Source organism: Propithecus coquereli, unplaced genomic scaffold, assembly GCF_000956105.1.
Source record: "Propithecus coquereli isolate 6110/MARCELLA unplaced genomic scaffold, Pcoq_1.0 Scaffold177, whole genome shotgun sequence".
In the NCBI taxonomy this organism is placed as follows: Eukaryota; Metazoa; Chordata; class Mammalia; order Primates; family Indriidae; genus Propithecus; species Propithecus coquereli.
Window position 1 is genome coordinate 3,193,042 of NW_012142412.1, and position 22,405 is coordinate 3,215,446.

At 46.8% G+C, this 22,405-nt stretch overlaps 1 protein-coding gene across 1 annotated transcript; it reads left to right on the forward strand.

Moving 5' to 3' along the window:
- Positions 1–429: 429 nt before the first annotated feature.
- PROSER2 (proline and serine rich 2) lies at positions 430–22,129 on the forward strand. Its single transcript, XM_012642187.1, has 4 exons — positions 430–488; positions 11,996–12,213; positions 18,871–19,123; positions 20,745–22,129. Exons 2-4 carry the CDS (start codon positions 12,076–12,078, stop codon positions 21,773–21,775), a joined length of 1,422 nt encoding a protein of 473 aa, XP_012497641.1. The 5' UTR covers positions 430–488; positions 11,996–12,075; the 3' UTR covers positions 21,776–22,129.
- The last annotated feature ends 276 nt before the right edge of the window (positions 22,130–22,405 follow it).

Consider the following 22,405-nt stretch of genomic DNA (forward strand, 5'->3'; position numbering starts at 1 on the left):
CGTATCCAAGGGTATAAGAATTCGATAAATGGCAGTTAGTGTTATTATCATCAAATATAAAATAACCTCTCAGAGTAACGATAGTTAATAATGATAATAATAATAATAAAATGAAAGTCGAGTCTCATACAAGCCGCAAACGCACATCCCTATTGCTTTTCTCCAACTGGGTAGCTCGGTGGTGGGGGCTGTCACGCGGATCGTCCTCCAGTTCACACCTCACACCTGGACCGAGCACCCCCATCCTCACCCCCGATTCCCTCCAGGCGGCCGGTAGGGCGCAGGGCCTGTCCCTTTAAGTGCCGCGGGCGCGCGCAGTGCGTGTCCGGGGAGCCAGGGCCCCGGCGGCCGGGGGAGCGCGCACGGGCCGGGAGCGCGCACACGGGGCGAGGCGCGCGCGGGCGGCCGGGCTGGCGGGCCGTGTCTCAAGGGCTGCGGGCGGCGATCGGCGCGGGCACCTGCGGTCCCCGCGCGGGGGCTGGCGCTGGGTGAGTGCGGACCCTCGGACCCCGGCAGGGCTGGCGCGCCGGGAGGGCGTCCTGGCGGCGGCGGCGCCAGGGCTGGAGGAGAGGGGGGCGCGCGGCGGGCCGTGTGCGCCCCCTCCCCGGCCCGGCTGCGCGCTCCCCGTGCGCCCCTTCCCGGCGCCGCACCTGGGGGCGCCGCGATCGCCGAGTGCGGGCCACCCGGTGCTCGCTGCGCGCCTTGGACCCCGGGCTCCGGGGTCTGGGGAGGGACGCGCTGTTTCCGACTCCGCCGGGGTCTTCCGGGGGGTGGGCACCGTGGTTGTGGCGGGTTTTCTAGCTGTGGGCACGGAGCGTCCCCGCTGTCCCCAACGCCCCGTGCCCGGAGCCCTGCGAGGGACCCGGCGCCGCACTTCCCACCGGGGACCCCTGTGGGTCCGACATTGGCGGGGGGCCGTGGGGGGTGGCCGGAGCCACCTGCTGACCTGACCTGAGGTCCTGTGCAAAGTGATCCGTAGGTTTTCGTCCCCCCCTCCTCGCGCCCGCAGCAGGTAAATGAATCACGCGGGAACGTGTAGGATCTGCCCAGTGATCCGGGGCGGGAGGGATTTAAAAAAAGAGAAGAAAGTGTGGCTAATGTGATGAAATTTAACAAAAGCCAATAAAATAAGCTCCAGTATTTCTCCAAGGCTTTGAAAGTTTCCCAGTATTGTTTTACAGAGTCTAAATTTAGGCATCTAGCTTTTTTCCCCCCTCTTAACCGCAGAAACTAACCTCAGAAAACTTTTTAACTCTTTGGCAGAACCTGGTTGGTGCAGGGCAGAAAATTTAGAGGACAGGAACATGACTTTGTGTGTCTGTTTTTCCCCCCTGAACAGAGTAAAATGTTCAGATCTGTCGCTGGAGCCGGTAGGAAGAAGGTTTCTTCTGGCCTCAATTTTAATGGAGAACTTTTTTTTTTTTTTAAATCTGTACTACTGAAAGGTATAGAAACACCAAACCAGGTATAAGGGTGAACTTGAGGGAAATGCTCACAGGAGAAAACTTTATTAAAAATACTTTTCTACTTCATTTTTTAAAAAGCACAACATACTGCTCCAGCAGGCACTAAAAAGTTTGCCCTCAAAGTTCCATGTCTGAATGTTACTGATTGTTTTTCTAGGTGGAGGAGGTATTTTCGTTCATGAAGCCAATGTGGAAATACAAACAAATGCCCTATTTACTTGGGATTGGGTGGGAAGGATGGAAGCTGTCTAAAATCTTTCTTGCCAAAGTCGACAGCGTATGTATGGAATCTTGTATGTTTTCTTGCCCAGACTAGTAATAGCCATTTTTAAGTGACTGGGTATATTTCTTGGTAACAACACCTTCAAATGAGCTTCTCTTTGAAAATTTTGGACGCTGATGATTTAGAAGTAACACATTTTCTCTATCACTAGAAATAAGAAATCCAAAATAAGAGTGATAATTGAGAGGAAGCTGGAAACAGGAGGGATGCTTTTAAAAAAATTCGAGTATGTTTGACTCCTCTGTCAAGGGTGGGGAGTTGCCTGTTTTATTGCAGGTCTGGAGTGCTCATTAATTCACTCAGCAATATTTGCAGAGCGACCACCTACGGTGTGCTGAGCCCTCGCTGGCCACTGGGCATACAATCATTTCGTAACATAACAGCCATATGGTCCAAACTGATTAAAATCAGATCAAGTAAGCCTTCATCAGGAGCTGAAGAGATACCTGGCCCTGGTTCCAAAGTTCTCAGACACCTAAGGAGGCTAGAGTTGGCACCCCGTGTTGACTGTGAAGATCATCTCAGATAACTCCAAGAGCTACAGCTTGGAAGCCCAAGGGAGAGAGGAGAAAGGGTTGGGTGGGGCAGAGCTGAGAACCAGGGATCCTCTGGAACAAAAAGTTCAAGTGCATCTTATCTGCATTGTTGTGGGACAGCCGCCAAATGGCCCAGAGGAATCCAGGGGAATCCTAGGAGCATCCCAGAACCCGAGCTCTTTTCTCCGATGGTGAAGGGCAGCGTTTCGTTTCAGTTTCTATTGCACTTTCTGGTGGCAGTGTAGTAGCTGCATAGCTGCCTGTGTGCTCTCAGAGGATGTCCCTGGCAACTCTGCCCCTGAGAGACCACGGCCTTCCCCCATTGATGCTGAGTGGTCTGTTGGCTGCCGCCGGAAGGCCTCTGTTCACGGTGGCGCTGCCCTCCGCACGGCCGTGCGCGAAGGCATCACTGATAACAGCCTCTGTCTGTCAAGACCCACAGGGAAGCCGTACTTCTGAATAATGCTTTGTCCCCCTGCTAGACTCGCAGCATTCACCTTGAAACCTAAGAGTATTTTAAGAAAAGTCGGTGCTGGGTTTATAATCTGTGCAGTCAGTATTGGTAGTAAAGGAATGTGCAGGGCAGAACAGTCTGCCTTACTGGCCAGGAATGGGAGAGTTCTTTACGAATGAGTATCTTCAGCCTGGATACATCCAAAGACCCCTAGCACTGTGAAGACGCGACTCTCTTTATTTTTTTATTGTAGTGAAATACACACAACATAAAACTTACCACTTTAGCATGCACAGAGCAGTGGTATTAAGTACATTCCATTCGCAATGTTATGCAACCACCACACTATCAAGTTCCAGAACTTTTTCATCACCCCAAAAGGAAACCCGTACCCATTAGGCAGACAATCCCTTTCCCCTCGCTGCCCCAGCCCCTGGCAGCCACTAATCTCTTTCTGTCTCTGTGGATTTTCCTATTCTGAACGTTTCATACAAATGGAACTTTCAGTATGTGGCCTTTTGCATCTGGGTTCTTTCATTTAGTGTAATGTTTTCAAGATTCATCCATATTGTAGCATGTATCTGGTCTTCATTCCTTTTTAGGGTTGGATAATATTCCATCACATAGATATATCACATTTTGTTTATCCACTCATCAGTGGATGGATATTGGTTGTTTCCACCTTTTGGTTATTGTGAATAGTACTGCTGCAAACAATCGTGTACAAGTTTTCGTTTGAATACCTGTTTTCAATTCTTGGGTCTATACCTGAGAGTAGAATTCCTGGGTCAAATAGTAATTCTATGTTTAACTTGCTAGACTGTTTTTCGCAATGGCTGCAACATTTTGCATTCCCATCAGCAATGTGAGAGGGTTCCAGTTTCTCCACATCCTTGCCAACACTTGTTATTAATACTTCCTTTTTCTTTTTTTAAATTATGGCCATCCTACTGGATGTGAAATGGTATCTCATTGTAGTTTTGATTTGCATTTCCATAATGACTAATAATGTTGAACACCTTTCCACAGGCTTGTTAGCCACCTATATATCTTCTTTAGAGAAATGCCTATTAACTTCTCTTTTGTATTAGCTTTCATATCACCAAAGTTTACGTGTGAATATAAGTGCAGTTATTTTCATAGAGCTCGGTTTGTTTATTATATTCCTTCTCAAGCCTTCATTCTGTTGCGGGCATTTTTCTCCCCTGCTTTCTCTTCCAGGCTTCTAAGAAGCCAGTTGTCTGACTAGTGCTTTGAAATATTTCATATTCTGCCTGTTTTAGTTATGGATCCCAAGGCGGGGTGTCCATCAGTTCATTCGGCAATACAGTGTTTGCTGCCTGTTTGACGACCCACAGTTTGCCGAGCCCCGAGCAGGGCGTATGGACACACCGGTCCTCATATACTTCTCTCTCTGATGCGCACAGATTACATTTTATTCTTAAAAACAGGTTAACAGCACCTAGGGAGAAAACACAGTACTGCACTGAAGGCGGAGGGGAACCCCCTCGGATACTCACCAGATAGTCGTGTGACCTTAGGTTTCACCACTTTACCTTCTGGAACTTGATTTTCTGGTCTCTAGAATTTGGGGCAGGACCCAGTGACTTCTCAGGCCCTTCTCAGACCCTGAAACCGGAGATTCTAAATTACCGATTGACCACAGTTTTCCTCTATAAACCTAATTCTGAGGGTATTTAAAAATAGTCTGTTTTGCACAAATTACTTAAAGGAATTATCTGTGTGGGGGAAAAAAAAGTCTGCGCTCCTTTATAGTAGGCTATAAACAGGTGACAATGGCTGCCTCCCGAAATGGTGCATTTGGTATTTTCTATAAAGAATCAGGCCAGGCGTGGTGGCTCACCCCTGTAATCCCAGCACTTTGGGAGGCCCAGGGAGGAGGATTGTTTGAGGTCAGGATTTTGAGACTAGCCTGAGTGATATAGTGAGACCCTGTCTTTACAAAAAATAAAAAAAATTAGCCTGGCATGGTGGTGCGTACCTGTAGTCCCAGCTACTCGGGGGGCTGAGACAGGAAGATCTCTTGAGCTCGGGAGTTTAAGGCTGCAGCGAGTTATGATGATGCCACTGCACTCTAGCCTTGACAACAGAGTGAGACACTGTCTCAAAAAAAAAAAAAAATCATAGAGTTTAGGGAGTTTTCATGAACATTGGAGTTCCAAACATGCTAGGCATAATTGGGAACATAGAGGTGAATAAGCTATGGTCCCTGCTCTCAAGAAACTGTGGTCTATGTGATGCGAGGAACAAATCAGGTAGGGGAAAAAAAAAAAAAGAAACTATGGTCTAGTAAAGGAGATAAGATAAATATCAAATATGAATTGTTAACAAGAGGCTCACAAGTCCTTTGCGAACAGAGGACAGAGATGTCAGAAACACCTCCTGGAGAATGTAACATTTAAGCTGGGCCAACAGGGGCAGGATAGCGGAAAATCAGGCTAACATGGTAGAACTGTGGATTTGATTATCATGCTGAGAGTCTGGCCTTTAATTTGGGGGCATTAACCTTCGCAGGGTTGTGAGAGGAAGGTGGTGATCACAGACCTCGGCGCCTGGCTCTGCTGTGCCGTAGACATTGGCAGCTGGAGGCAGTAACTTGAACAGGATGGTCAGGATTGAGGAAGGGAGGACAAGAACATGAAGATATAAGATGGCACGAACACAGGGAGACACCTGAAAATGTCAAACAGAATTCTTGGTACAAAAAATGTTTCTAGAAGCATTACACTAGTGAGCTACAACGAGCTCTGTGGGACTTGCCCAACTGACGTAGAGGCTTTGTGCCTCAGTTTCCTCAGATGCTAAAGATACATTGTCCTCCATATAACTAGATAACCTGTGAATTTATTGCGTGAGCTCCTCCTAATGCAATTAGCAAATCCACTTTATGAATCAAGAGTCTTTCAAAAGACTGTGAGGTGAGTGTGTTCATTTCTTTCCCCTGTCGACTCCTGTTTTGATTTTAGAGATATCTTCTGAGGAAAAACATTTTATAGTAGTATCAACATATAATAAAATCACACTTAAAATTTTATTTCAAGGAACACTTCCCGTTTTTACAATGTTAATGATCAATTCAACCATCAGAATGTTAGGTTAACCGTATAAAATTACCGATACTCAACGATGACCTACACAAATGACACCTTCGCGCGATGTGGTCCAGTTGTCGGGCCTTCCCTTTGCAACCACTGTAAGAATTTCAAGTCAGTGAACTTGGAAAGTCACAGAAAAAGGCAGTATATTTAAATATTGTATTTCTTAGCAGATTCTCGTTTCATCCGGAGGTTAGTTTTGTTTTTGTTTTCCCAGGTGCAGAGGTTTATGGCCATAGCCCTTTCCATTCCTTGAGTAATTATCAAGCTCTGCTCTTGGCAATCCTTGAACTTCTGAAAATAACAACATCTTAACTGTCTGTTGGAGTCATACAGTTTCTTTTTTTTTTTTTTTTTTGAGACAGTCTCACTCTGTTGCCTGGGCTAGAGTGCCGTGGCGTCAGCCTAGCTCACAGCAACCTCAAACTCCTGGGCTCAAGCGATCCTCCTGCCTCGGCCTCCCAAGTAGCTGGGACTACAGGCATGTGCCACCATGCCCGGCTAATTTTTTCTATATATTTTTTTAGTTGTCTAGATAATTTCTTTCTATTTTTTTTTAGTAGAGATGGGGTCTCGCTCTTGCTCAGGCTGGTTTCGAACTCCTGAGCTCAAACAATCCGCCCGCCTCGGCCTCCCAGAGTGCTAGGATTACAGGCGTGAGCCACCGAGCCCGGCCCATACAGTTTTTTTCAACCAACATTTAGTTGCCCTATTTCTTGAAAAAGTGCTAAAAACCCCTTGCTGCCCCCAATCCCCAATTAAAATGGGGGTCTGCCTCTGTGCCCACGGGCCTGGAGTCGGAGTGAGTGGTTTGAGTTTGTCAGTGGGCTCCCAGGAGGTGCAGGGAGGAGAAGGGAGGCTCTGTGTGTATTCATCCCCACGTAAAATGTTCTTAGTCCTCTGCCCTGAAGTGGGCTAGCAAAGAGATTTTGGAAGATGAGGTTAAAGGTTTGACACAGGAGGTTGACGCAGCAGGAGGTCTTGTGTGAGCTTAGCTCTTCCCCGGTTTGGACTGAGATCTGTTCAACTTGAGATAAGATATGTAAATCAGATCAGGGCTGCCAGTCTAACCAGGTGTTATAAATACCATTGCTAAACGAGCGTGCTCTAAGTCAGCTTTATTTTCATTGTAAGGGTGAACTAAAAAATCAGCCAAGAATTTTGAGCTTCTCAGGGAGAAAAAAAGCACTGTAAAACAATAAAGTATAGTTATTGCTTCCAAGTAAGAAGTACGACGTTTTATCTCAGCAGCGTGGCACATATTGTGTGCTCAGTAATGCCTGCAGAATAAGGGAAGAGAAAGCACACAAACTTGTTTTGCAAAAGAATACCTTACACTGGAATTTTCTTTTCTTTTTTTTTAAATTTGCTCAAGAATCCAGAAATGTAATAGGCATATTGACTGATGAGCTAAGAGGAAAAATTTGCGGTGTCTGTCTTTGCAATCATTTCATCAGCTAGAACTGTTCTCCCAGCTAGATTTTGTTTTTGTTGATAACTCTGTTTGCTTCCTTGTGGGGCGTTACTTTTTGTCACTAGGAACCAGTCAGACGTAGGGTCAATCCAGACAACCAATCTCAGGTGAGATTTGACTTTAGGAAAATCTGATTTTCATATCTGATTCAGGGATGGCAAACTGGTAATAGGAAACTTCTTCCCTCAGGGCCTGTTAACCTGGCCTACCTAGGTATGGTGACCTGGTGAACTTGTTTGCTTACATGTGGGCGAACCAATTGCTTTCATGTGGTGTTCAGCCCTGAGTAAATTATCGCCTCCTAGTCATAGTTGAAACTATACACAATAGAGACAGTTTGAAATCAACTCTTGTTTTTCTACATTGTTCAAAAAGAGCTTTTCAAAAAATAAATACATGAAAGCATGATCATCCTTCCAGGAAGTAAAATTACCAGCCTTTTTAAATTTTTAATTGTACTTAATACGCTTGAGTGCCAGATAGAGTTTAAGGTCCGAAGTTCTTACATAAGAGTTTCAGAAGTAAGAGGAAACCCGATTCAGAACAAAATCATAGGAAAAGGTTGCTAAATAGTGACCACGTCAATATTTTAAAACTCGAGAACAAAACTAACTCCACCACGAGCACTCCCAACAAAACCGGCTTCCAACGTGGGGTTTTTCTTTGATCTCCAGGGCTGGGATGCAGTCCTAGTTTGCTTAGTGAATACTTTTGGAAGCATTCTTTTCTTTCCAAGCTTTTTTTCCCTTGAAATAGAGAAACAGCCCAAACTCAAGAGTAATTCCTACATATTTACTTTGCTTCAACCTGTTTATGCGCAGGCCTGTTTTGGAGGTTAATTGGTCATGGACTACACATTGACATTTATTACCTGTCAGTATTGGGAGGCGTTACTGGTTTAGTGTGTTTAATGAATTTATTGGTGCCAACTTTCTAATCTATCATTATTTGTGAAAGCTGAGTTAAGCATCTCTTCTGTGGCTGTGTATAGTCATTCCCCTCTTCCTCCCCATTGGCCCTTGATTGACATCCATAAATTGATTGAGATTAATTTCTCTTAAATTTGAAGGATTTGATCTTTAAGTATGATACAGGGAAAAACGATGGTTACTACAACATGAACGTGCTTGAAACCACTTCAAAGGGTTTAAGCTTTTCTTTTAGATCAAAGGTCTGTTTTTAGGATGCTTTCCTTTTTTCTCTATGTAAGATGTTTTTAGGGTTTTTAAAATAGGAATTTCGGTTAGGTAATGAATATTGACTGTCTGTATTTTGTGATGAGTGTTATCCAAAATGTTGGGGCTCTATTTTTTTTTTTTTTGAGACAGAGTCTCACTCTGTTGCCTGGGCTAGAGTGCCGTGGCTTCAGCCTAGCTCACAGCAACCTCAAACTCCTGAGCTCAAGCGATCCTTCTGCCTCAGCCTCCCTAGTAGCTGGGACTATAGGCATGCGCCACCATGCCCAGATAATTTTTTTTTCTATATAGTTTTAGTTGTCCAATTAATTTCTTTCTATTTTTAGTAGAGACGGGGGTCTCATTCTTGCTCAGGCTGGTTTCGAACTCCTGAGCTCAGACAATCCTCCTGCCTCAGCCTCCCAGAGTGCTAGGATTATAGGCGTGAGCCACCGCGCCCGGCCTGGGGCTCTATTTTTTTTAAAAAAGAGCTTTGCATACAAATGTATCATCTCATTGAGGGGAAAGAAGAAGAATTACATGCAGAAACCTGATGTGATTGGTCGTCTGTGAGTGACAGAGATGGCCCGTTAATGAGTAAGCGGTGGAGTGGCACAGTGTGCACGGAGGTCAGGGGGAGGGGCAGGGAGAGGTGGAAGCGGGAAGGGAGGTTTGGGGGGTGTGGCACAGGCATTGAACTGGGGGTTCACACTAGGAGGAAAGAGACCACACTAGGAGACTCTGCTCATGATATAGAAAGTGAGGTGGAAGAGATGGGAGAGGAACCCTAGACCATATGTATATAAATTTTCTTTTTCAACCTATCTTGGTTTCAGATGAAACAGAACTTTTGGAAATTTGCGTTTTGCACAGTTTTGCCCTTATTCTAGAAAAAATACTTTTTATAGTACATACAGGTCTATTTTGATGGTTCTTTTCTCAGTCTTTTGGTTTCCATTACCGCTGTTAGAAGAAGTCAGTCATCACTTCTTTGAAAATGATCTGTCTTTTCGTTGAATGTTTTTATAACATCTTATTTAGTTTTTAAATAGGTAATACATTAATATGGTTAAAAAATAAAAGGTATTTATATTTCTAAAAACTCTTCATTCAACTCTTCCTCCATTCACCCCTTCCCCTCACACCTAGCAATTGTTCGCAGTTTCTTTATGCATATGACAACAAATACAGATGTACGTTCTTATGCCATAATCCCTCCTTTTTGCACAAAGCATAGTATTTTACATATGGTCCTAGACTCTGCATTTTTTACCTAATAATATACGTGGAAATACTGTACTTAGCAGCACACAGAGAGCTTCCTCCTTCTTTTTACAGCTGATTAGCATTCAGTTGCATGGATATACCCCTGGTTTATTTAACCAGTCCCTTACAATAGACACTTAGGTTATTTTCAGGTTTTTTTTTTGTTATTACAAATAATCCTGCAGTGAATAACTTTATACATAGATCATTTTGCATGTGTGCAATTTATCTGCAGGATAAATTTTCCCCAGTGGAACTGCTAGGTGCATAGGGATTTGTATTTTACATTTTTGATAGATACCTGATTGCCTTCCACAGGGTTTCTACAATTTATGCTCCAACCAGCAGTGTCTCTGAGTACCTTGTTTCCCTCAGTCTTTTAACTCCTGCTTTGTGGCTGCTTTAAATTTTTCTTGTGTTTGGTGTTCTGCAATTTCATCCTGAGTGTCTAGTTGTATGTTTTTAAAAAAATTTATTCTGTTTGGGACACCCTGGAATTCCTCAATCTGTGGACTGATGTTTTTATCAGTCAACAGGACACAGACGGTCCACTTGAAATGAATAATTGAGGGAAGTTGAATAAATGGATGATTTACAAAAATGTAAGTAGGGTTTAGGGAAGGCAACAGGGGATGGCTCAGGATAGCGATGGGGCAGAGGGAGGGAACCATTGCTGGAACTTGGGGGCAGGACCTGGGTGATGGGGACATCTGACGGGGCTGTGCTCTTAGCAGAAGGACAGACCACCCTGCAGGACCTGGGAGAGGGGAGCGGGACTCAACGGCGAGCAGGTGGCCGGGGTGCTCACTGGATGTTCCTGCTTCCCAAGGCAGGGCAGGAAGGCTCCCGAAGAAAGGAGGATGGATCTCGAGGGGTGGGGCCCTCAGACTGAAAATGTCCCATATAGCATCTGTCATCGATTCTGAACAACCCTCGGCCATCGCCTGCTGAGACATAACTGCTGCCTCTCCAGCTCCCCTGCCCTGGGCAGCTCCGTTAAACATACAGCTTTGCACCCGGCGCTGTTTCAGCTTCTTGTAGCTTCTCACATCCCTCTGTGCTGCAGTCCAGACAATGCATGGATCTCTTCACACCTCCCTTCCTTCCTTCCTCCTCTCTCCAGCTATACTGAATCTTCTGTTTACCCCACCCATTGAGTTTTTAAATGGTTACTACATTTTTCTCTTTAAAAAGTTCTGTTTGGTTCTTTTTCAAATTACCTTGGTTATTTTTATGAGGATAGCGTTTCCTTCTGCCCGACCCTGGAAGAGGTAGTGGTCACAGGTGTCCGTATTTCATCCAGCAGTGACACAACTTGCAGCAGGCTGTGTGGCCGCCGGGCTGTGTAGCCCCCAGCCTGCCAGAGAAGGGTTTTCTCTCTGGGGTTTTTACCTCCTCTTTTCCCCAGTGTCTCTCCCCTTAGCGCTCTCTCTCTGTCTCTCTCTTTCTCTCTCGGCCATGTGATACTTCCGCCAGGCTGTGGTGCAGCAGGAAGGCCCTCACCAGATGTGGCCCCTCGATCGTGGACTTCCCAGACTCCAGGATCTTGAGCCAAATAGATTTCTGTTCATCATAACTCACCCAGTCTCAGGTGTTCTGTTACAGCAGCACAAGACAGAACATGAGGACCGTGGCCCTGGCAGTGATGCAGGCAGGCGCTGGGCAGCCCTGAGCTAGGGAGAGGGGAGGAAAGGAAGTGGACGCAACGGACGTAGCAAAGGAAGAACCTGCAGGGCTTGTGAGCTGCAGGGACGGGAGAAGCCAGAGGGGTCCCCACAGCTCGTTTGTGCGACGAGGGGCTTGCAGGGGTGGGTTTGACCAGCTGATGGAGCTTTGGAGTCTGAGTGTGGAAGAGTGTGGAAATATAGACCCTCGGTGCCCAAGAAGGGGCCAAAACATTATTCTGTCAAATTTCCAGCACCAAAGTCATTTTTAATACATTCATTCTTTCCTTAAAAATTAATTCAGCCTGGACAACAGTGCAAGACCCCTTTTCTAAAGAAAAAAATTAAATTATTTGTATGTCTTGTGGCTTCAGAGTGGGTAACACCATACAGGAGAAACGGAAGCCAGCATCCCCAAACACACTGACTCAGGGTTTCCTGGTGATTGAGCCTGTGAATCGAGATGACTCTCGCTTGTGCAGAACCTTTTCTTTCTGAGGGATGAGGCACTTTGCTTACTAGGCTCGCTAACCAGTGTCGCTTTCTGTTTGATTTCTCCAGACGTGACCCACTCCCTCAGGATGGGATACTGACTCCTTCTGCACGTCCTGCGATCACGCCGGGAACGGGTTTCTGTGGGGATGCCTGTGACCCGCCAGAAGTCAGACTCCTCGGGGATGGACTCCGACACGTCCCCCGGCTGCAGGCTCAGGGATGTGAGCAGAGGTGGGAGTTTGGAGAGTGGAAGCAGCAGTTCTCGGTCCAGAAGTTTCACATTGGTGAGTAGCGCCTGTCTTTGGAGCTTCTGTGTGCTCTGGTCAGTTGACTCTGCTCCTTCTCCCCATTAGGGAATAGCTTACAAAATCCTTTTGGGTCAACTAGCTGGATGTTTTGGAATACTTCTCTGTGAAATGGCATTTCATTTTTTTTTTTTTTTTTGAGACAGAGTCTCACTCTCTTGCCTGGGCTAGAGTGCCATGGCATCAACCTAGCTCACAGCAACCTCAAACTCCTGGGCTCAAGCAATCCTTCTGCCTCAGCCTCCCGAGTAGCTGGGACTATAGGCATGCGCCACCATGCCCGGCTAATTTTTTCTATATATATTTTTAGTTGTCCAGCTAATTTCTTTCTATTTTTTTAGTAGAGACAGGGTCTCGGTCTTGCTCAGGCTGGTGTTGAACTCCTGAGTTCAAACGATCCATCCGCTTGGCCTCCCAGAGTGCTAGGATTACAGGCATGAGCCACCGTGCCCGGCCAGCATTTCATTTTTAATCATCTTAAATTGTGCACAAACCCAGAGCATCGCCCACAGCAGTGGAGCAGATCTCTAGCTGTGGCCGATAACTTAGGGCTGCCCAGACCTCTGAAGGCGGAAACAAACCCAGTTCAGTGACTGGAGGAAGAGAAGCATCTCACAGGATGGAAACAATTTACTTTTAAACACATTTTTTTACTGCTTTACAAACAGAAATGGGCTTCTATTTTCTTTTGTGTCCGTTTTTCTCAGAATTCAGACTCTGACATAGCTTTGGGAATTTCACAAGAGTCTTTGGCTAACTTAGCCCCCAAAGAACTAAGTAGATAGAAAATGAGGATAAACAAAACAGCAGCTTTCTTGGGGAAACAATGAGTTGGAGAAAACATGTTTGTCCCCATTGATTTGGAAGGTAGAAGGCTTACAGCAAAAAAAAAAAAAAAAAAAAGAGAGAGAGAGAAAATCCCATCCTATAAATAGTGTTTTTAAGGTACCAGTTTGGATTATGGAGAAAATAGAAGCCCTTTAAGGCTACAAATATCCAGATGCTAAAAGAATGATCTAGAAAACCATACCTCACCCTTTCTGTACCACCATGCTGACTTCAAGAAATGTCAACAAATCTGAGGGAAACATTGCTTTGCTTCAAGAATGAGAGAAATGTATATTTCTACCTAATGTTGTGATTTTGAAGAAATAATTTCTAATGCATTCAAACCAGAAAATCCAAAATGCCACATATACTAAGGACATTCAAATGCACACCGAACAAGCCCCGGCCTAGCTGAAGTCTACTCGCTCCTGCGCAAAGACAACAGAAGAAAGGGTCTTTCCAGCCCCATTCAGGCTCTGAGAAGAACATCCAGATAAAAAGTTGGATGACAAACTTTTAAAACACATGCCAACAATAGTAACACAAGTCAACAATCCTAGATTTATCTGTGTTAGTACAGATTTGGGATAGGAGTTCTGTTTTTAGGGAAATAGAGAAGAAAACATTTGGTTGAACAAAAAAGTTGAGAAGGCTTAAAATGCTCGGACTAAAATAACCCCTACCTAAAAAAACGACTGAATCTTGCTTCAATAATTAAGTTCTTAGGCTTTTTCCTTTTCTGTTTTGCTTTTTCTTTTAAACAAAGAAATTTTAGTTTAACTGCAGACTATAGACAATTGTGGCAACTCCTTGCGAGGGATTAAAAAAAAAAATCAGCAGAACTCATCTCTATTCTAGATCATAAAAACCATTAAAAAGAATTATGGTGGCTAAGACAATTTCTCGAGATGAGCCAAGCATCTCTTAATCACCAGTCTCCTAGGTAGGCAGCCCAGGGCATTTGTTTTGGCAGAGTGTGATTTGATGTTCACATCTTCTTATGGACACCAAAATTATCTCCCTGACACCGGAGCAACACTTTATTGATTTCATAATCTAAGGTGATGAGAGACCATCCCCCGCAAGCTAAAACAGGACAGGGGCAGAGAGAAGAAAATAAGCCCCTTCTTGCATAGTTTTAGTGTGTGCACTGCCAAAGCAGGCGCCCTTCTTGCCCAGCCTTAAATATCGTTAAATATCGTGTCCCCGTCAGCAACCTCGTAAGAGAGACCATAAGTGCGCGTGGCGCTGCCCCAGTTTCAGGATAAGGGTTTAATTATGGTTATTTCTAACTAGACACTATTGTAATTTTTCACCAGGGCTAACTTAAACCTGTACTTGGGGCAGGAAGGAGACACAAACAGACCAGGGAGGGATGAGCTATGTGTACAGTTCTGACTACAGAACTAAAGAAAAACGGCTTCCAAGGCTTGCAGTGAGGGTCCTGCTGCCTTAAACTGGCGACATGGATCCGGACCCCTCATCCGTCTCTCTTACAAAGGGACCTCTACTAAGATGGAAACACCTCGGGCGTGTGGTGCTACAGGTGTTCCGAGACCCTCCTGAGCTGTAGCACGTTGGCCTAGCTCTTCAAGGGCAGTATTGCCACTGTGTTGTGAGTTCCTAAAAGGAGTAAAACAAGTTCTGTTCCATCATCTCATCAACTCTTGTATGTAGCAAGCATTTACAGAATGTTTACTATTTAGCTATGTCCTAAAATAGCTGTCTGACCGGGCCAGTTTTGATAGGATCTGGGTGAGAAGTCAGAGGAAGGCAGGACTGGGTTACTTACTGACCAGTCGGCTTCTCCCTCCTCCCTCCTCTGGTTCCACTTCCTCTCCTCGCGATCACAGAGCAGATGGCCATCAGAGTCCTAGTGTCCTCCGAGCCTGTGGTCCGCCCCAGCTATGGGGAAAGCACCCCCATGCTGGCTCTACCGTCTATTCCCTGAGTGATAGGTGAGGCCAGAGACGTCGAATGCTTTAGAGAAGGAAGGGGGTGACTCAGGAGCTGGCACCTGACACATCATGTGACTGTGGGGCCACAGCATTTGTCAGCTTCGGGAGAAGGGGGGGTTTCAAGATAGCTCATTGGACAGTGTCTTTGCCCAAGTCAGAAGTAAAAATGAACAGGGAGTATGCCTGGGATGTCCCCAACCCACTCGCCAAGAAACAGACCCAGTATTAGAGTGAAACTTCAGGACGGTGTGTGTGAAGAGCTTCCCACTCTTCTCAACCAGCCAAACCGTTCCATTTTCTTTTTTTTTTTCGAGACAGAGTCTCACTCTGTTGCCCTGAGTAGAGTGCCGTGGCATCAGCCTAGCTCACAGCAACCTCAAACTCCTGAGCTCAAGCGATCCTCCCACCTTGGCCTCCCAGAGTGCTGGGATGACAGGTGAGCCACTGCGCCCGGCCCACCATTCCATTTTCTAGAAGAAGCTCTAGTATGTCTGAAGGGCAGAGCAGACTTCAGGAACACACTTAGAATAAAAACCTATGAATACCAGCACCAGGCAGCACTCCGTCCTGGCAGCGCACCCAGGGGTTTTGTGAAAGGGTGTGAGCACAGGAGACACCAGCCTTAAGGGTTAAGAATGTAGGTAACCTGACACCCAAAGCCTCCTTTAGTAGCCTAAAGAACTATCACTTATGAATGTCTCTTAAGCCTCTTGAACCTTTTATTTTCAGTCTACATCACTTCACAGGGTAGTTACCAACTTGGCAAAGAAGTGCTGCCCTGTTAAGGTATTAACAAGCATATAGTGTTAGGTTATTAAGTATGAAATGTCCTATTTCCATAAGTACTAAGTGTGACAGTTGATATCTCTGACATTTCACTTTGACACTTCTTGTTTTATTTTTATTGTGAAGGTACATCCTCAGTTCTTCAAACACATAGTTTGGCTTGTGATTATCTTTCAAATTTTTTTTTTAGAGCAATTTTTGTGAAACCGTGAATAAGTCAAAAATTTGTGTTGTTTTCAAATATGAGTTCCATCGTGGAACTAATGCAGCACAGACAGTTCGAAATATCAGTGAAATGTTTGGGAAGGATGTGGTTAATGAACGCACAGTATGTTGATGGTTTGAAAAGTTCCATTCCGGTGAGTTTAATCTTGAAAATGAGCCACGTGGGCGACCTGAGACCAAGGTGGATAATGATGAGCTGAAAGCTGTAGTGGAAGCAAATCCATCTCAACCTAGGTGTGAATTAGCAACACGGTTTGACGTTACTATTCCAACAACACTGGACCATTTGAAACAAATCGACAAGGAAAGAAGCTGGATAGATGGGTTCCGTATGAATTAAACCACCGTCAGAAGAGAAATCGTCTTGAAGTTTGCCTTTCTTTGCTGTCACAACATAAAGGCCAACATTTCTACACCGTATTGTTACATGTGATGACAAATAGATTCTTTTTGACAATCACAAGCGTTCGGCACAATGGTTGGATAAAGATGAAGTGCTGAAACATAGTCCAAAACTGAATATTCATCAAAAAAAGCTAATGGTGTCTGTTTGGTGGTCCAACGCTGGTATTATCCACTATAGTTTCAGAAAACCTGGTCAATCGATTATAGCAGATGTCTGCTACAACCAGTCGGATGAAATGATGAGGATGCTTGCGATTAAGCAGCCGAGATTGGTCAATAGACACAGGCCAATACTCTTGCAAGATAATGCTCGACCCCATGTTGCACAAACAACGCTGCTCAAACTACAGCAGCTGGACTTGGAAACTCTCTGTCATCCACCGTATTCACCAGGCCTTGCACCAACTGACTACCACTTCTTCCAGGCTTTGGACCACTTCTTGCAAGGAAAAATATTCAGTTCTCAACAAGCTGTGGAAAATACCTTTCGCGATTTCATCACCACTCGCTCTCCAGGCTTCTTGTTGCTGGCATAAACACGCTACCGTTAAGATGGCAACACTGTGTCCATAGTTTAGGTGCCATACTTGGATTAATTGTACTGTTTCTTATTTGAGATAAAATAAACTACACTTTTGATTCGAAATTAGACACTTCATATTTAATGACCTAATGGAATGAAACGTAAGTGATTATCTTCATGACCACGAAGTTGGTAGCGGTTTCTTAAATAGGGCACAGAAAAAGTTCTGTGAAAGAAAACATGGATACATTTATACTACATTAAAATTAAGGAGTAGTATCAAAAGACCCCATAAAGAGAGAGAAGAGCTGAGATACTGAGCAAGAAAAGATATTTGTAATAAATGTATCCAACAAAACATTTGTATCTAGGCTATATAAAGAACTCGTATACATTGTATTTTTTAAAGACAAGTTGGTAGAAAAATAGAAGAAAGACGTGAACAGGCATTTTATTAAGAGGATCTCCCGTCGGCCAGTAAGTCAGGCTGAGCATCTGTATAAAATCTGAAATGCTCCAGGATCCGAAACTTTTTGAGCACCGACGTGACGCCACAAGTAGAAAATTCCACACCTGCCCTATGTGATAGGTTGCAGTGGAAACACCGGGACTCAGCACACAGTTTATTCAGTGTCCCCAAGGGAAAAAACTCTCCCAGCCCCGCGTAGCTGCAAGATATCTTTTCTGTGTGTGCCAGATACGTATGTCTTATTTTTTACTGTTAAGGACGTGTGTGTGCATAAGTGTAAGAACATGATAGCTGAGCAGCGTGTAAATTCGGAGTCAGGAATGATGGTGAAGCCAGACAGCCACAGATGGGCCATGTGGGTGGCTTTCCTATAAGTTGCTTTTTTGTCTTTTTGTTTGCTTCCATATATCTTTCATATTAAAGTTTTTCCTCAAATGCTTGATGATTCTTAGATATCCGCACATACTCAAGAGTAGGATATTAAGAAATCGATGAAAAATCTGCACTGGGCTTTGCTGCCGGTGCCCTTAACTTGGGGCAATCTCGCCGGGGAGCCCTGGGCATTGGCCTCGTTTGGCTCCTGGGCCCTTCAGACCCCCCAGAGACCCGCGCAGTCGCTGTGTGGGGGACCACTTTGGCTTCATCTACTCCCCACGTCTTTCATGCAGTCTTTCCCCGTCAGCTCTGCCTCTAAGTTCCTCTCGGACCTTGTTTAAGAACAAGTGTCCAGTTTTCTGCTGGGGTGAGTGTGTTGCTCCTGAAAGGGACCTTCCGCCAGTCCCGCTCTTCCCACTGTCACTTTCCCACGCTCCCAGAGCCACTCAGGACGTCCAGTGCCTGCGCTCCGGGCAGCTCTGCAGGGCGGCAGGGGGTCGCTGGCTTTCCCCAGCTGCCCACGCAACACTCAGTTTTCTTGGGTCTTCTCAGTCGGTTTCCACCTGTCCTGCTTTTGTTGCTGTCATCTCTTTCCCTGTTATTTTTGTCTTTATGATTTAGGCCTTTGGGGGAAAATCTCTCTATTTCAGTGGAGTTTCTGGAAGGAGGGGAGATAAATACGTGAGTTCAACCCACTGTCTTTAACCGGAGGTTTCTTGTTGTTATTGTGGAAACACAAGTGTGTCTGACAGCAGTGAGCGGAGAGCAGCTCTCCGAGGCGGGCCTGGAGAATTGCTTTCCTGTCCTTGTCTCCCTGGGAACCACAAGGCTGGAGCTCACAGCAGGTTTTCGACAGAATTCTTTTCCATCAGGTACGATGGTGAGGATGCCCAGGCACAGTCTGTCAGTGGGGTGACGTGAACGGCAGGGACTTTTAGAAATCAGTGAATTCCACCCTGGGCTCTATATCCACCCCAACTTTGGCTGCTTTCACTGGCTTTTTTCTCTTCAGTGAAACTGCTGTTTGTTTTATCTCTTCTGTTCCAATCTCCACCCCTGTCTTGCAGGACGACGAGAGCCTGAAGCACCTCACCCACGAGGAAAAGGACGTCATCCTGTTTTTTGAAGAGACGATCGATTCCCTGGAGGATGACTTCGAGGAGCCCATCCTGTGCGACAGTGGCAACCGCTGCTACTCCTCCCGTTCTCTGGAAGAGAGCACGTCCAGTCCCTCCGAGCCTGAAGATGTCATCGATTTAGTGCAGCCACCGCCTGCTGCCGGGGAAGCCGAGCATCTTCCAGACGGGCCACAGGCAGCAGGTGAGGAGGAAGCACAGGTGCAGACCTGTGCCCCGGTATGTTGGACTCTGCAAGGCAGAGCCCCTTTCGTGGTGTTCTGGGTTTGCAGTGTAGACGCTGCGGAGGCTTTCCAGAGTTTGATAGGGGAAGAGCATTCTCTTGGTAGTTTGATTGTCCAACGAAGGGGAATGCCAGAAGGACTGGGATAAAGAATGAGACTAATTGGGCATATAAATAGATTTCCTGTGTTCATGTTCATATTATACATGTGGAAGAAAAGATGGAAAACTGGAAATCGCTTCCAGGTAATAATTCTGTTCTACAAAGAAAATATATGAGGTACTTGTATTTGAGTGCAAGATTATGCCCCCAGTTCTGTAGCATGACTTTCCAAAGTGGGCGCACTTGAGCTGAAAAGCCAGCCGATTCAGGAAAACAGAAAAAAATCAGCCTCTGCTTTGTCTGTTTTGCTGGATTCCGAGTGACGTCAAAGTGAGTCCTGGGATGGAACGGGAGGGAAATGGAGAGAAATCCCTCCAGTGTCTCTCCCAGATTGGAAAGGATACTGGAAACAAACATGGCCAAGGGGACGAGATTGGAAAAGATGAGGACGAAACAGAAGGGAAAGCACTTTTCCTCTGGCGACTACAAAATGCTGCCATTGGTCATGAGCCTCTAGAAATGTGTGTATTTTAAGCAAGGCTGTGTACTGCTCAGAACTCCACAGACTTCAGCTGTGGGTTCCGTGGAAATATGGAGCTTGGTTGGCCGCATCTCTTCAAAGCAGAGACCTAATATGAATTTCCCATTTTTATCACACTTCTGCTTTGAAGTATGGTTCCTAAAAGTAACTTCAGCCAGCTGATCCTTTTAAAATGTCAGATCCCTTAATGATGCGGAGGGAAACCCTTTTTGAAAATAAGTTGCCCTCTCCCGTCGAGTCCCTAACATGGTCTCTGCATAACAATTTTAAGTGCCTGCTCTGGCAGGTGTCGTGTGAGATGCTGAAGCTACGAAGACGAAAAGACGTGGCTCTGCGTTTTGGAGCGGGAGACAGGTGTGTACGTGCAGCAAAGTGTCAGGTGGTCTGCGGTTGACATATGTCACGTTAGGAACATAGGATGGGCTCAAAGGCAGGCCTGGTAGATTCCACCCGGGGCTGTCAGGAAACGTTTCTGTGTCACAGGGGAAGTGACACAGCCCTGTGTCCTTCATCAAGGAAGACCTGCTGAAGTTGTCAGTGTGTGCCACATGCTTTCCGGCCTCAGTTTCCCCTTTATGAAATCCCCTGATAAGTTAGTTGCCTTTGACTCCATCACTTCCTGTCACCGGCCTTGCATGACGGACCCTCTGAATCCTGCTTTGGCAGGACGTCTCCTGGCTACTGCCGGTTTCTGACCTGCGGGTCTGTCACCATCACCATCACGGATTGGCTCGTTCTCAGCATGGACTCGTGAGAATAATCTGCTTTCTCCCTGCCTAGTCCAGGGCACGGGGATGGGGTCGTTTCACTTGCAGGGCGCACTGTGGAAGCTGGTGTTGTGTCCCTTTGAGACTCTTTTGAATTCGGGGAAGAGGAACGTCGTGCATTTACTTTTTCACATGAGGTGGTAGCTTACGAGGCTTTTCCCTCCCGCTCCAGGGGCCGGACCTGCTAGGAAGGAGGGCGTTCCTGACCTTGACTGCGGGAGACCAGATGCTGAGGAGGCTCGGGCGCCAGACCCCACAGCTCCAGAGGCCCTAGCTCTGCCCCTGGCCCCGCCTGGCCCCTCCGCTCCAGCCCAGCCCCGGAGGGAGCTGCTCTCCCCTCCGCCCGCAGAGCACCCGAAACTGCCCCGCTCCGTTCCCACCCCCCTGGTCATCGCTCAGAAAATATCTGAGAAGTTGGCAGGGAATGAAGCCCTCTCGCCCACATCCCCCTCGAAGGAGGGCAGGTCTGGGGAGTGGAGGACGCTGACTTCTCCAGCCCCTCGGAATGGCGACCACGTCGTGTGGCACAGACACACGGCGCCCCCTGCGCCCAAGGCCCACCGCTGCTTCCCCAGCAACATCAGCGTGACCAACAGCTCGGGGAAGGACTTCAACAAGACCATCTCCAAGGCGGCCGTCAGCGTGCAGGAGCGGAAAGCCCAGGTCTTGGCCAACATCAATGGTGTCTCTTTCCTCACCTCGGGAGACAGGGAAGATCGGTCACAGAGGAGTGACCTCGCCGAGCAGAGAAGGAGCTTCTCTCCAGAGCAGGTGATGTGTGACCAGGACAAGCCAGGCCTGGTGAAGGAAGCGGAAAGCCCTTGGGTGGCAGGGCAGGCCGGGGGGCGGCAGTCCAGAGCCGTGCAGACGGAGCCATCCCCGGCACTGGCCAACGGCTTCCAGACCATCCACGACGTGCTGAAGAGCGAGCCCAGTCCCTTTGTGCCCACTGGAAAGACCATCACCTTCCGTCCGGACCCGGCCCTCCCCGGCAAGCTCGCACACCAGGGTGCCAGCAGGAGCTGCTATGAGCCCCGGCCCCCAGACTGTGGCCAGGACGCTAGGAGGCGGTCAGGCTCTCTCCCCCGCGCCGGGGGGTTCAGGCCCCAGGGCATCACCGTGCAGTTCTCTGGCCGGGGCTCCTCGGAGGAGGCCCGCCGCGAGGCCCTCAGGAAGCTGGGGCTGCTCAAGGAGAACTCGTGACAGAGCCGCACCTCGAGCCAGCCAGAGCCAGCAGCATGGCAAAGGGGGGAGAAATGAGATATGTTAACATTCACACAGGGCGGGAGCTGTTTGGCCTAAAATGGATGTAAAGAGCAGTCGCCAGGGTCCCTCTGCTGTGCCCCGTTGGGGATAGAGCTGAGAGGCACCAGGCTTGGTGGCCATCAGGCTGAGCGAGGAAGGAGAGAGTACCGACCGGCCCACCCTGACCAGAGAGTCCTTCCCCAAAGAGAATCCGGATCCCTATCTTGTCATCTTCCTTTTTCCAAGAACTCAGAGAGAGAATAACCTTTAAAACTTGGCGTTGCAGTGGCTCTCTGTAATCCTAGCCCTCTGGGAGGCCGAGGCAGGAGGATCACTTGAGGCCAGGAGTTGGAGATCACAGTGAGCTATGATGATGTCACTGCACTCTAGCCAGGGCAACAGAGTGAGACTCTGTCTCAAAAAAATAACAATAAATAAAATAAAATAAAACTTACAGGCTTCCCTGATCTGTAAATGCCACATGGTTTCGGATTTGGGAGGAAGGGGCTGGGGTCTGCGTTGTCATTCTCTAATCCAGCCTTTCATCCTGAGTACGTGATGTGGTGGCCAGTTTAGGTCCCTTATACT

What these genes read in the sequence shown, in the direction of transcription:
- PROSER2 (XM_012642187.1), top strand. Translation starts at nt 12,076, where the DNA reads ATGCCTGTGACCCGCCAGAAGTCAGACTCCTCGGGGATGGACTCCGAC. An exon ending in GGTCCAGAAGTTTCACATTG is followed by an intron (nt 12,214 to 18,870) that starts GTGAGTAGCGCC and finishes CCTGTCTTGCAG; the next exon opens with GACGACGAGAGCCTGAAGCA. An exon ending in AGACGGGCCACAGGCAGCAG is followed by an intron (nt 19,124 to 20,744) that starts GTGAGGAGGAAG and finishes CTCCCGCTCCAG; the next exon opens with GGGCCGGACCTGCTAGGAAG.